The sequence below is a fragment of the Schistocerca cancellata genome, chromosome 3 (genome assembly GCF_023864275.1).
Source record: "Schistocerca cancellata isolate TAMUIC-IGC-003103 chromosome 3, iqSchCanc2.1, whole genome shotgun sequence".
NCBI classification, from domain to species: Eukaryota; Metazoa; Arthropoda; class Insecta; order Orthoptera; family Acrididae; genus Schistocerca; species Schistocerca cancellata.
The window spans coordinates 59,019,719-59,032,282 of NC_064628.1; the positions used below are offsets into that span (position 1 = coordinate 59,019,719).

A 12,564-nucleotide genomic window follows, 5' to 3' on the forward strand; every position below is an offset into this window, starting at 1 on the left:
CAGCATCGCGTGACATCATCGCCACACCTAGCTTCGATTCCTGCAACGAGATGAGGTTCAGCAAAAGCGGACAATTTTGAAGCGGGCTGCAATATAGGATCCCACGAACAATTGAAAAAGTAGTATGTTCGTGTGTTCTCTCCTCTTTACAATGAAATGTTCGACGGTATTGTCGCAGATTGGCGCAGTAGCACGGACGTATACACATAGTGTTTCCTCCGCAGCTCTCCCTATAATTTTTCTGTTAGTATGTGAAACAGTAGCCACATATGCTCCTTTTCATTCAGTGCATTTGCCACGTTCCACTGAGACTGATGTCTCACGTGATATATGATTTAAACAGTGATGTGGACAGATTTGCGACCAGCCATTGTATGGCATGCACGCGAGCATAAAAATAATGTACTTTGTCCCGACTGGTCGAGAACCGCAACAGATGCTGCATTCAAATCTGACAGCTAGTGTACATCCTGCTTTTTTTATGCTTGAGTAAAAGCACGGTGAGAGAACATGAGTACAGCTTTACTGATTTTGTATTGGACAGTGAGATAATTCGGCTTAGCGTAACGAGATTTGGTCACCACTTGATTCCAATGGTCATTTACGCTATTTAATTATAGGTCTACTATTATGTCGCGTCATAGAGGCGTAAATAGAAGCTTCTTTTCCAGAGTGCCGGGTTGCAAAATATTACATATTACAGCGGACGTTATGTTATCCGTGTTTTTCTAAATACGTGGCAGAGGGAAGTTAGTTATTCATCCCTCCCACATAATCAGTTGGGAGAAGTTTCTTGGCAGTACGAATTTTATTCAGTATTCATCAGCGTTGATAACTTCAGTCTTAGTTTAATGTTAACTTCGCAACAATGAAAGGGAACGCAGTGAAAGCAATAAGACAGGTAATATGAGGGTGGGCGTGTGTTGAGATCATTGGACCCGCCTCTAAGAGACGGCCTTCCTGCTGTCCCAAATGTTGTTACTGCCAAACGCTCTCTGATTTCTGATAAAGGAAGATTTCGTTTGTCTCACGTAATTCATACAGCCACTTTCTTCAAGTAAAGATCGCAAGGAAAGTAGTTTGGCAATTTTCGTCTTAAAAAACCTCTATTCTTGATTTGGAAGGTTACGCATGTCCAGGCAGTATCCGAGAACGGCATTGCACAGATGAGGTACTTGCAATGACTCGTAACTTAGTCAAAACAGTTTATGTGGATATAACTACAGCATCAATGGCGAATAAAACGTTTGATTGCAATAAACATACCACTATAAACCGCGGAAGATATCCGGCGGCTCTACAGGTGGAAAGCCAACATTCACTTATGAGCCCTGCAGTATGGACTCAAAAGTTAATTATAACATCACACTGTTGACCTCATCAGTACCTCACTCCGACAGTTGAGTAAAGAGTTCACCAGGGAATTTGAAAATTGCTGCAACTGGTCACACATCACATGTATTAAGCGTTGCCATCAGCTCCGTGTTAAATACAGGACGATGTCCTATGGTCACGTGCAATGGGAATCATTATCTGTGAAATCAAGATAGTGGTGGACCATTTTTAATTATTTTGTTAATAAAAACCTATCCGTTAGTTATTACGGAATTTTGTTATTTTCTATGCGTCTTCCTATTTTTGTAAACCATCATTTCGAACATGACTAATTCTAACACAGATCAATTATTTGTGAAACATAAATAATATTCAACATAACAAAAGCTAAGAAAGTGGAATTTTTTATGACTAGGAAAACTTCGATGTCGGCAGTACCGCTGTTTTTATTCAGATAATTAGAACGACTTAAATTTTTTCCACGTTTTATCACATCCTAGAACGTTTCTTCATCGTAACCATCTGAACAGTTGGGTAACACAGAACATATTTCTTAGCGAAAGTAGATTATTTTTGTTTCTAGTGAGTTTAATCCTAATATGATAACGAGAAAGACATTTTATCCACCATCTTTTGCAGGTAGCGCAAAAAATTAAAAAAAAGTTTTTATAGAAATTTTAATCATATGCACTTCACACAGCATTTCAGTTAATAATAATATGAAGTGGAAATTTCATTTGTAGTTGTTGTACTGCTTAGTACATATCGCAACTACGATGACAAGCTGCTTGACTCTCTTTCTTTTTGCGCTAGAATCTTGTGGCAAAAAAAGATAAAGGGAAAAAATTCTATTTTCACATCTATGCGTTAATGAAACAGTTTGCGAAAGTCTAATCCAAAGATGCATAATGTCTCAAGGTTGCATGCGTGATGGTTATTTATCAGAAGTGAAACTGAATGATTGATTGCATCAATAAAGGAAGAAAAAAGAGATTTCACGTCATATTGACAAAAAGGCTATTAGAGACGTAGCACAAACTCGGATTGGGGAAGGTCGTACGGAAACTTATTTTGCCCTTTCGGAGGAACGAACCCGGAATTTGCATTAGTGATTAAGGGAAAGCGCGGAACACCCAAATATAAATGGATTGGCGGCGATTCGAACCGCCGTCTTTTCGAATACGAGTCCACTGTCTGACCACCTAGCTCATCACTCGGTGCGAAAATGAGGGAGTGTTTGTTGGACCTAACATGCGACCAGTGATGACTGATTCCAACTTTGAACCAAAAGTGAGTATGAGTGAGGCTTTGATTTCATTCAAGAAGGTTTACAGAAAGCCCTTAGGTAACAAAAAAGATCTACGTTATGTTTCTGTTGTAACAGACATGCTGTAAAAGTTCAAGAAACTGGGATATTTAATGAACCTCAAAAAGACTATTTGAAGACACCTTGATATTTCCTTGAACATTTGGATAATTTATTTGTTGAACAAGGTGAGCGCTTCCGTCAAGGTATCAGAGTGATGCAAAGATGTTATCAGCACTGCTGGACTACCATTATCATGTGAGATTCTGTAGACCACTTCACCAAGAAGTACAGCAAAGAACTCAATGGAGAAAAGTCTATAATAGATGCTTCATGGAGAAGAGAGTAAAGAAATATACAGAAAAAATATGTATAGTAATTACGAAATAAAGAGTTAATTTCACATTTATTTCAGTAAAATATTTTTTTGCATTGAAAAGTTAAATTACTTTTAATTCTTACTACCTCTGTTTTGCTGATTCATAACGAGGTCACATTGTGACTAAAATGTATGTGATAAAAAAACCTGTCGCCAGATGTGAGACTAAACTATTACCTAAGAAAAGTAAGCAAGAAATATTTTTTTGTTGGCCAGTGTAATAAACTTATGGTTTCTGTTTGCTCAGTACTATAAAATTATGGTCTCATCATTCTTTTTACCCCAACTTAACTTTCCTGTCTTCAAAGTTTGGTTTTTTTATTTCATGTATCTGTCTCATTCGCCGATTACAAAGCATTTTATTTATTTTTTTGTAGGCAGCTTCTCACAACGCATATTTAATGAGCACCGTCCATTTTCTGTTTACAGAGCATCTCCATGATTGAGTCAAACTTGCTGCCCAGCGAGAGCTCCTGCTTCGACTGCAAGTAAGTGTACGTCCAAAGTGTCTACACTTATGCATACTGTTGTGTGGTTAGTCGTTCTACTGAAAGCGGGGCTACAGTTTATAATACACACCTGCTACAGTTCTGTTCTACTTTGATGATTAGGTAATAGTTTTTCATAGAATAAAAAGAATAACCTAAAAGAGAAGTATATTACGTCGACATAAAAGGACGAGACACTTCGGTCTACTAAGGAACTGTTCGTCTTGGCGTGCTAATGAGCGATTCTTCATCGACCTTCAACTTTCTCCATTCTTTGAAAGACGTTTCCGTTAGTTGATCGAATAAGTCACTGTGCAGTTTACTTGATCCACCGAAAAATACATATATATTTTACCAGTCACTATTTGTAAAAATGCGTAATGGTGCCCCTTTTTTTCTGCAGTTACATGTCCGAAAATGCTCGTACACATCGAAACATTGAAATACCTGCAACACAGCACTGTACTAGAGCATTTAAAGCAACGTGCCGCAGCCTATTATTAGGTGGAGTATCGTATGGTAATTCGTTTTCTGCATTTGAAGGGGAACAACAGCGCAACCATCCCTGAGGAATTCGTGTAAGTTTACGGAAGCAATAATATGACTCAGTGGTTAGGTGGCGCAGACGTTTCCAGTTTAGTCAAACAAATCAGAATTGTAAAGGAGAAAGTGGCAGAACGGGTATTACAATCGAGGAGGCAGTGAAAAAAGTTAAAACCAGTCAAGGATCAGTTTTCAATATTTTGCAAGTCATTCTGAACATTAGTTAAGTTTCCTGCCTGCTTGCACACATTCAAAAATCCTGCTAGTTGGCGGTAGCAACGAAAATGTAGCAGCTATGTCAGACCAACCAAGATAATTTCTTTAGCCGCCTAATAACCTAAATGCAAACAATACCCCTGGAGAAGACGACATTCTTATAGAATTACTGATATCCTTGTTGTACTTAGCGAGCAAGATACATGAGACAGATACCCCCAGACGTCAGGAAGAATGTAATAACCCCAATTCCAAAGAAAGCAGCCGCTAACGGGTGTGAATGGTACCAAACCATCAGTTCAGTAAACCATGGTTGTAAATTTTGACACGAATTATTAACAAAAGAATAGAAAAATTGGTAGAAACCGACTTTGGGGAGGATGTTTCGTTTCGGAGAAAAGCAGGAACATGAAAATCAGTATTGATCCTACGACTTATCCTAGAAGACAGCGTAAAGAAAGACAAAACTACTTTTACAGAATTTGTAGATTTAGACAAAGTATTGATACTGTTGACTGGACTATACAGTTTGAAATTTTGAACGTAGCAGAGATGAAATACAGGAAGATAAAGAAAGTGAAAGATCTATAATACTCATATAGAAACCATACTGCAGTTGTAACAGTCGAGGGATTTGAAAGGGAAGTCTTAATTGAGAAGTGAGTGAAACAAGATTATAGCCTACCCCCAGCGTTATTCAATCTGTACATTCAACGAGCTATGAAGGAAACGAAGGAGGAATTCGTAAAGCGAATTAAATTCATGAAGAAAAAATAATAACTTCGAGAGTTATAGATGACATTGTTATTCTGACGGAGGACTCGGAATACCAGCTGAAAGAAATGGATAATGTCTTCAAAAGATATTATAAATGAACAACATCAAAACTGAAGGAAGGATAACGGAATATACTCGAATTAAATGAAGCATTGTTGATAGAAATAAATTAGAAAATAAAAGAAGTAGATGAGTTTTGTTATTTGGGCATCAAAATAACTGATGGTGGCCGCAGTAAAAAGGATAAAGACTGTAGACGGGCTGTAGCACGCAAAGTGTTTCTGAAGAAGGGAAATTTGTTAACATCTAATATAGAATTAAATGTTGGGAATTCATTTCTGGAGTGTAGCGTTGTATGGCAGTGAAACGTGAACGATAGGCAGTTCAGACGAGAAGTGAATGTTTTGAAATGTGATACTACAGAAGAATAATGAATATTAGACGGGTAGATCGAATAACTAATGAGGGGGTGCTGAATCGAACTGAGGAATAAGAATTTCATGGCACAATTTGACTCAAACAGGGATCGTTTTGTGGTATACGTTCTGAGACACCGAGGGATAGTCAGTCTGGTAATACAGGCAAGTGTGAGTGTTAAAAATTGTAGAGGGAGACGAAGGCCAGAATACGGTTAGTGGGTTCAAATGCCTATTGGTTACGTTAGTTGCGCAGAGATGGAGAGGCTTGCACAGGACAGGGCAGCATGGAGATCTACAGCAAAACTGCCTTCGGAATGAACAACCGTAGATGAATTCTGGGTATATCACTATGACCTCGAGGCAAAGGAGCAAAACAAGCAGTGGAAACAAGCGGATTCACAACTGACGAAAACGGCGAAGTAGACAGAACCAGCATCGGGCAAAGTGATGCTGAGCGCCTTTGTGATTACCTTGATTTGATGTTAACAGATTATCCTCGTACAGGCAAACCATCACAGGAGGAACCACCGAAACGTCCTAACGAGGCTGTCAAGACGAAGCATTGTTATAAGCTGACAAAGGGTTTGTTTTTGCTCCACGATAACGGCTCAGCTCATTCTAAGGCAGAAAGAGTGACACATGCTGCCTCTTTGGCCTACAAAAATTTTGTCTTACCTTCCGTAGCATCCTGACATAGCGCACCGTGAGTTCTTCCTCGTTATTCGGAGACGGAACCACGGTATGGCAGGCATTACCAGAATAACGACGAGGTGGTTGGGTTGGAACTGTACCAGAACAGAAGAATTGCAGACTGATTTCTACAACAAACGTAATGTCATCCAAACTTGGCACATATCTGGACACCTCTCGCACCCTTAGGGGTGGGATGCAGTTTCAATTGTATGATACGTAAAAGTAATCGCAATCGCTTTTCTTAACGTCGAATGCATAATTTTTGGGATTGCTAGGCTTGAATGGAGATAGTCTGACAACTCTGAAGCCGTGGCGTTTGCGGTAGAAAGGGGTGACATGTACAGCTTATCTCTGGAACGCTTGCAGCAATTTCAACTTAATGAGGTGCGCGTTTAATTTAAAGTCAGGAAAAATTAGTGGGGAGCTGGGGGGAGTAGGACACGCTTAGCATTTCTATGTAGGGTATAGGCCTATTGGAGAGATGGGGTGAAGTTTAAGCACAGCTCTGGAGGAATAAGGATAAGTATGTAGCCAGGCTCCGTCAGCCAGTCAGCTAGTGTATTATATAGCATACTAACTGTTCCCAGACACGCGTTGCTATGGCTCAATCAACTTAAACTTAAAAAAAGAAAAACAGAGAGCATAATTTTCTAACATGTGTGTGAATTGGATACACATCCTAATCTTTTTCTCCCCCATTCCAAACCCCCTTTCTGTCCATCTCTTCTTCCCCCTCTCTCATTGTCCATTACCCCTTCCTTCCCCCTCTTTCTGTGCATCACCTCCTCCTCCTTTTCTTTGTCCATCTTCTCCTCCTCCCTCCCTCTCTCTCTCCCCCTCTCTCTCTCTCTCTATCTCTATCTATCTATCTCCTCCGCCCCCTCTCTGTCCCCCTCTCCTGTCCATCACCTTCTCACCCATGTCCATCGTTTCCTCCCCCTTTCTATGTCCATCTTCTCCTTCTCTTCCACCTATCTCTCCATCTCCTCCTGCCCCTTTCTCCCTTCATCTCGTCCTTTTCACTTTCTGTGTCCACTTTCTCCCACCCCTCTGTCCATCTCCTACTCCCCCTCTCTTTCACACTGTATACGTATGATAAAAAGTGGGCGTATAAAAACACGTGCGTATTCGCATGCAACGTTGTGTCAAGGTCGACGAAGAACTTAAGAAGATTTAAGATTTTAAAGAAACGAACATTTACATTTTTTATTTGTGTAGATAAGAGCAGCCAGATGTTGCCTGTCTCCCCACAGGCAGTGCATGTCTCAGTCAGAGGAGATGAACCCGGCACTCCTGTGGTTCAAAGACGGCGGCCACGAGACCGACTACCGCAGTGAGCCGGACCTGCAGTTCCGCTACTACGTGCTCGCCGCGCTCGTCCTCTTCCTCTGCATGGCCACCGTGCAGCTGCTCATTCTCAAGGGGTAAGCGCCGCCTTCTTACTACATCACATCCACACGCTCCTACATACCGCTCTACAGTACTGTGTCCCATTCCCTTAACGAGCGATGGACAAAATATTCTTTACATGCCCCTATGTGTGATCTAACGTGTCTCACCTTATTCTCACGAGTCCTACTTGACATATATGATAGTGGCAACTGGATTATCGAACAGCTTTTTTCTAATATCGGTTGTCTTAAAATTTCGGGACAGAGTGATTCACATACTGTCTCGAAGGCACTTGGCTAACGACACATCCAAACTCCTTACTTCAGTGCACCACACGACTGCAGTTACAATCCCCCCCCCCCAAGGAGGCTCAAAAGTCTTTGGTGATTATGTGCTTGACTTTCACGGGGCCCCAGCCTTTGCAGCTCTACTTCCTCTTTCTCTTCCTGTGCTGCTAACCCACACTTCGACTATCTCTTTGAATTTCCTGCCCACGGGGCCCACAGCTCTTTTGTGTGTACATGTGTGGTACACACGATTCCCTGAGCTATTGCAGCCTTTCTTCATTTCTGCGCTGCTTTACCTTCCCCTTCCGTCTCCCTACCTGTCATTATTCCTTTCCCTTTGCCCCTTCCTTTCCCTCTCTTGGTGTTCTTATCTATGTCGGCCCAGCTATGCTCCTGACTTCGTTTCGTCTTGCGGTTTTCGGTTGTTTGCTTTTTCTCCTCCTGTTGGACTTCACTTTTTTGACCTCCATTTCTAAATTTGGAATCTGAGCAGATGGGGAAGAACTCCCTCCCTAGCGCCTTTGGTGTGGCTTCCCCTCGACCTCTTCCTCTTCCTCCTCCTCCTCTTCCTCTTCCTCCTCCTCTCCTTCTCCCTTTTCCTTCCTCCATTCTTTCCAGCCGTAGTCCTTTCGCCTCCTTGCTAGGTTACCAGTTCGACAGCCCCATCTGGCTGAGACCGCTGCTCGTACCTGCACTCTGAACGCCTCGCGATAGCCTAGGAGCGACTGTCTATCTTTTTAGGGCATCGGAACTCCCGGCAACGACCGTCATGCCAGGCGGCCGTTGCTGTGGGTGGATGGCGCCCACGAGGCGAGCCCCTGATCGTAGTGGATGGACATTTGGCACATAAAAGATGTTGAACTCTCTGACCGTCTTACGTGGCCGCGTTTCTTCCTAGCAATAGTTCTCTCTCAGTTCCTGTTTCTGCCTCCCCAGACTTTCCGCCCTTTGGTTACCCTTGGTAGAAAGGCTAGGCCCGCTGGCTTCGGGCAAAACCCTTTCTGCTGTTTTTGGTCTGTACCAGGATTGATAGGAAGACTTTTGCCTCCACCAAACCCCTTTTTGTGGAAAGTATTGAGGACAAGTCCTTAAGCAAGTTGAGATTTGGCTCCGTCCTTACAGAGGCAACTCCTGCCAGTCAGTCAGCCTGCCTCTGTGGCTGCGACCGCTTAGGAGACATACCACTGAATATCACCCCTCACAAGTGTCATTATGACATAGGTGTAATTTTTCATGAGGATCTTCTCCTCCAGTCCAACGATGAGCTCAGGGCTAATCTGGAATTATGTGGCTTTCATTTCGTCCAGCGCGTACCTAACGACATCGTTTAGACATTGGCGCTTTCATCCTGGCCTTTGCAGGGGATACCCTGTCCGAGAAGGTAAAGGCAATGGTATACAGATGCAACGCAAACTGTACATTCCACCTCCCACGTGTTGCTTCCGTTGCCTCAAGTTCAGCCACATGTTCTCGTGATGCTATGCCACTCCTATGGGTGGTGACGGTGCTCGCCCTCTTCATTGGGGTGCCCTTGCACCCTACTGCCTAACTATGTAGATATTCTCCCTGCTCACCAGTATGCCTGGTGTATACAAAGGAAAAAAGAACACAGATATAAAGATCGTTGACAGTCTTAGCTACTTTCAGGCCTGATGGTGAAGTCTGATAGACTTCACCCTGTGAATCTCTCACCTACTTTGCTTCAATTATGTCTTCCCCTCGTCTTCCCTCCTCCTTACCCCCAGCCTGCCCCCCTTCCCTTTCCTCCACTCCAGTGGCTCCCATCCCTTCCCATCAAGGAACCCCTCCTCCTCCTCACCTAGAGAACAAATCCTCTTCTCTGGCTCCTACTAGGGGCTGGGCTCCGTCTCGGAACACCACTCCACAACATTCTCAAGATAGAAAGCCTACAACCTACAGTCAGATGAGGGGCCCACGCTCGGAGGACCCAAAGCCACTTGCTTTCTGTCCAATGCAGACATCGCAGTCACCTATTCCCTTACTGATAACACTTTCTCCCTCCCTCCAAGAGAGAAGGAGCAACACATGGACGAGGTTTCCCCAACATCCCAGGGGCTTTCGCCCCCCTCCCTCTCACTCTGAATTAGATCCTGTTTTTATGGATGTCACACCATTCACGTCAGTGACGACCACTGTCCCAGTGACATGATCTCCCCTCAGCTTCTATATGTCTAGCCTGAATTCTCAACACACGATAATCCACTGGAATTGCGACGGATACTACAGTCACCTACCGGAAATGCAACAACTTGTTCTGCATTCTGTCTTGCTCTTCAAGACTTACATGATAACCATTCTCCAACGTTTCGTGGTTATCGGGCGTCCTGTCAGAATGGTGTGGGCCCCAAGATAGCATCTGGAGGAGTCTGCACTTTCCTTCACACTGATGCTATTAGTGACTGGGTCCCCCTTCATACCAACCTGGAAGCAGTAGCGGCACGAGTGCGACCGACCCTAGCAATCACCATTTGCAATGTATACCTCCCCCAGATAGGTCACTTCGTCAAGTTGAATTGCCTGCCTTAAACGGCAACTCCTGCCCCCGTATCACCTCCTCAACTTCAGTGCACACAAGCCCCAGTGGGAGTGGGACACTTCAAAGGGTAGCGGTTTTTTAATTGACCAACTTATTGCAGACTTTGATGGATCTCCTAAATGCTTTAGTGCTGCTCTTGGTACCTTTTCTGCCATTTATCTCACGACCTCCTCACCTACTCTCGTGACTTCACAACACTAGTCACCCCATGATGATCTTTGTGATAGTGAACACTCACTGGTGATTCTTTCGTTCCCCTGCCGCCTCCAGCCAGACATGCCTCAAAGATGAGCATTATGCAGAACCAACCGGGCTTTATATATGTTTGCTGTCCACGTCGACACCTCTCTCTCGGATAGGATTGATGTGATCGTACAACACGTCTCTGTCACTATTCTTCGTGTCGCTGGCACTCCTATTCCCATATCCACAGGTCCTCCATGTCGTCAACCAATCCCTTGGTGGACCAACGACGTAGCATTCGCTATCCACGACCACTAACGGTCGGTGCAACGATTTAAATGATACCCTTCACAGACTAGCCTTATCGCTTTAAGGAATCTCTGTGCTAGAGATCGCTATCTTATTAAGCACAGTAGAAATAAATGCTGGAATCACTGTGTTTCCTCCCTGGGGATGTATGCCTCTTCATCTCAGGTTTGGTCCAAGCTCTGTAGCCTTCTGGGCCGCCAGCGACAATCAGTTGTCCAGGGCATCATCCTAAAGCGTGCTCTGTGTAATGATCCATCAGTCCTTGCAGAACACCTCGAAACGCAGTTCGTGACAACATCGGCATCCTCTACCTATCCTGCTGTCTTTCTCCACCAGAGACGATGAGTTGAAGAAACCCCCCTCTGTTTCAATCCCCGCCAAGCTGAAGCCTATAATGCATTTGGCTCATGGTTATCTTCCCCTCACAATGGCGAGACAGTATACTTATTCATGTACTTAAGCCCATGAAGAACGGACAGCTACCAAACGATTAGCCTGACCAACGTCCTTCGTAAACTTCTCGAGTGGATGGTTAGCTTCCGGTTATGCTGGGTACTCGAATCTCAGGGTCTTTTTTCTCATATCAGTGTGGCTTCCAGGACGAACGATCTACAACTGATCATTTACTCAGAATGGAAACAGAAACCCGATAGGCTTTTGCTAAACGCCGACACCTTGTGCAGTCTTCTTTGACCTACATAACGCATTCGACACAGCTTAGCACCGTAATATTGTCGTTACCCTCCATGACTGGGGCTTTCCGACCCCTTTTCGATTTGTAGGTGCGAGTTTTTATGCCTCCGGCTATCCTGGGTAGATTTGGCACTTCATTCAGCATCCTTCGGATCCAGGAGAACGTATCCTATAGGGTTCTGTGTTAAGAGCCACACTCTTCCTCGTTGCCATCAATGGGCTGGTAACCTCTGTTAAGCCTCTGGTTACACTGGCATTGTATGTCGACGAGTTTTGCATCTGCTGCAGCTCCCACTTGGTAGAATCAGCTGAACGCCAGCTCCAAGGTGCCATCCAATGGGCCTCTACAGGGGCCCTTTCCCATGGCTCCCAGTTTTCTCCCTCGAAAACACGGGTTATGCATTCTTGCTGTTGAGCCACAGTACACCCCGATCCAGTACTTTTTTAGGCAACCAGCGGCTCGATGTAGCACAGCACCGGTTCTTGGACTTCCTTTCTCATAAAAAGCTGTCGTGGCTGCCCTATATACGCCACCTGTAGACTACCTGCATTCGGAACCTTAAAGGTCTCTGGTCCTGGCTCGCACATCTTTGGGTACAGTCTGTGCTACTCTTCTCCACCTTTACTGCGGTGTGGTTTTTTCCAGACTAGATTATGGTTGTGTGATTTATGGCTTAGCAGTTCCTTCCACTCTGAAACGATTTGACCCTTTTAATCATTATGGGATGTATCTGGATATCAGTGCCTTTTGCACTAGTCCTGTCTACAGTTTCCTTGCAGAAGCGGGTATTTCCCCATTACAAATACGATGGAGTCAACTCGTGGTTTCTTGCGCAATCGGCATTCGACCGATCGACAATTTCTTTGTCAACCCGTGTATCCCGCCCTCTTTGCAAACTTGGAATATCTTCCTCCTGATACCTGCCCTCAGGTGGGATTGCCAGTTGGAATGCATCCTCACTTCTCTTTTTCAGGATCTTCATCATC

General features: G+C 43.9%; 1 protein-coding gene across 1 annotated transcript in view; it reads left to right on the top strand.

Moving 5' to 3' along the window:
* Positions 1-12,564, top strand: part of LOC126176958 (adenylate cyclase type 2) — a 334,232-nt gene that overhangs the window by 215,454 nt on the left and 106,214 nt on the right. The window contains exons 9-10 of the mRNA XM_049924166.1: positions 3,450-3,508; positions 7,410-7,580. Of these exons, the coding sequence (XP_049780123.1) occupies positions 3,450-3,508; positions 7,410-7,580 (230 nt within the window). The remainder of the gene's footprint in view (positions 1-3,449; positions 3,509-7,409; positions 7,581-12,564) is intronic.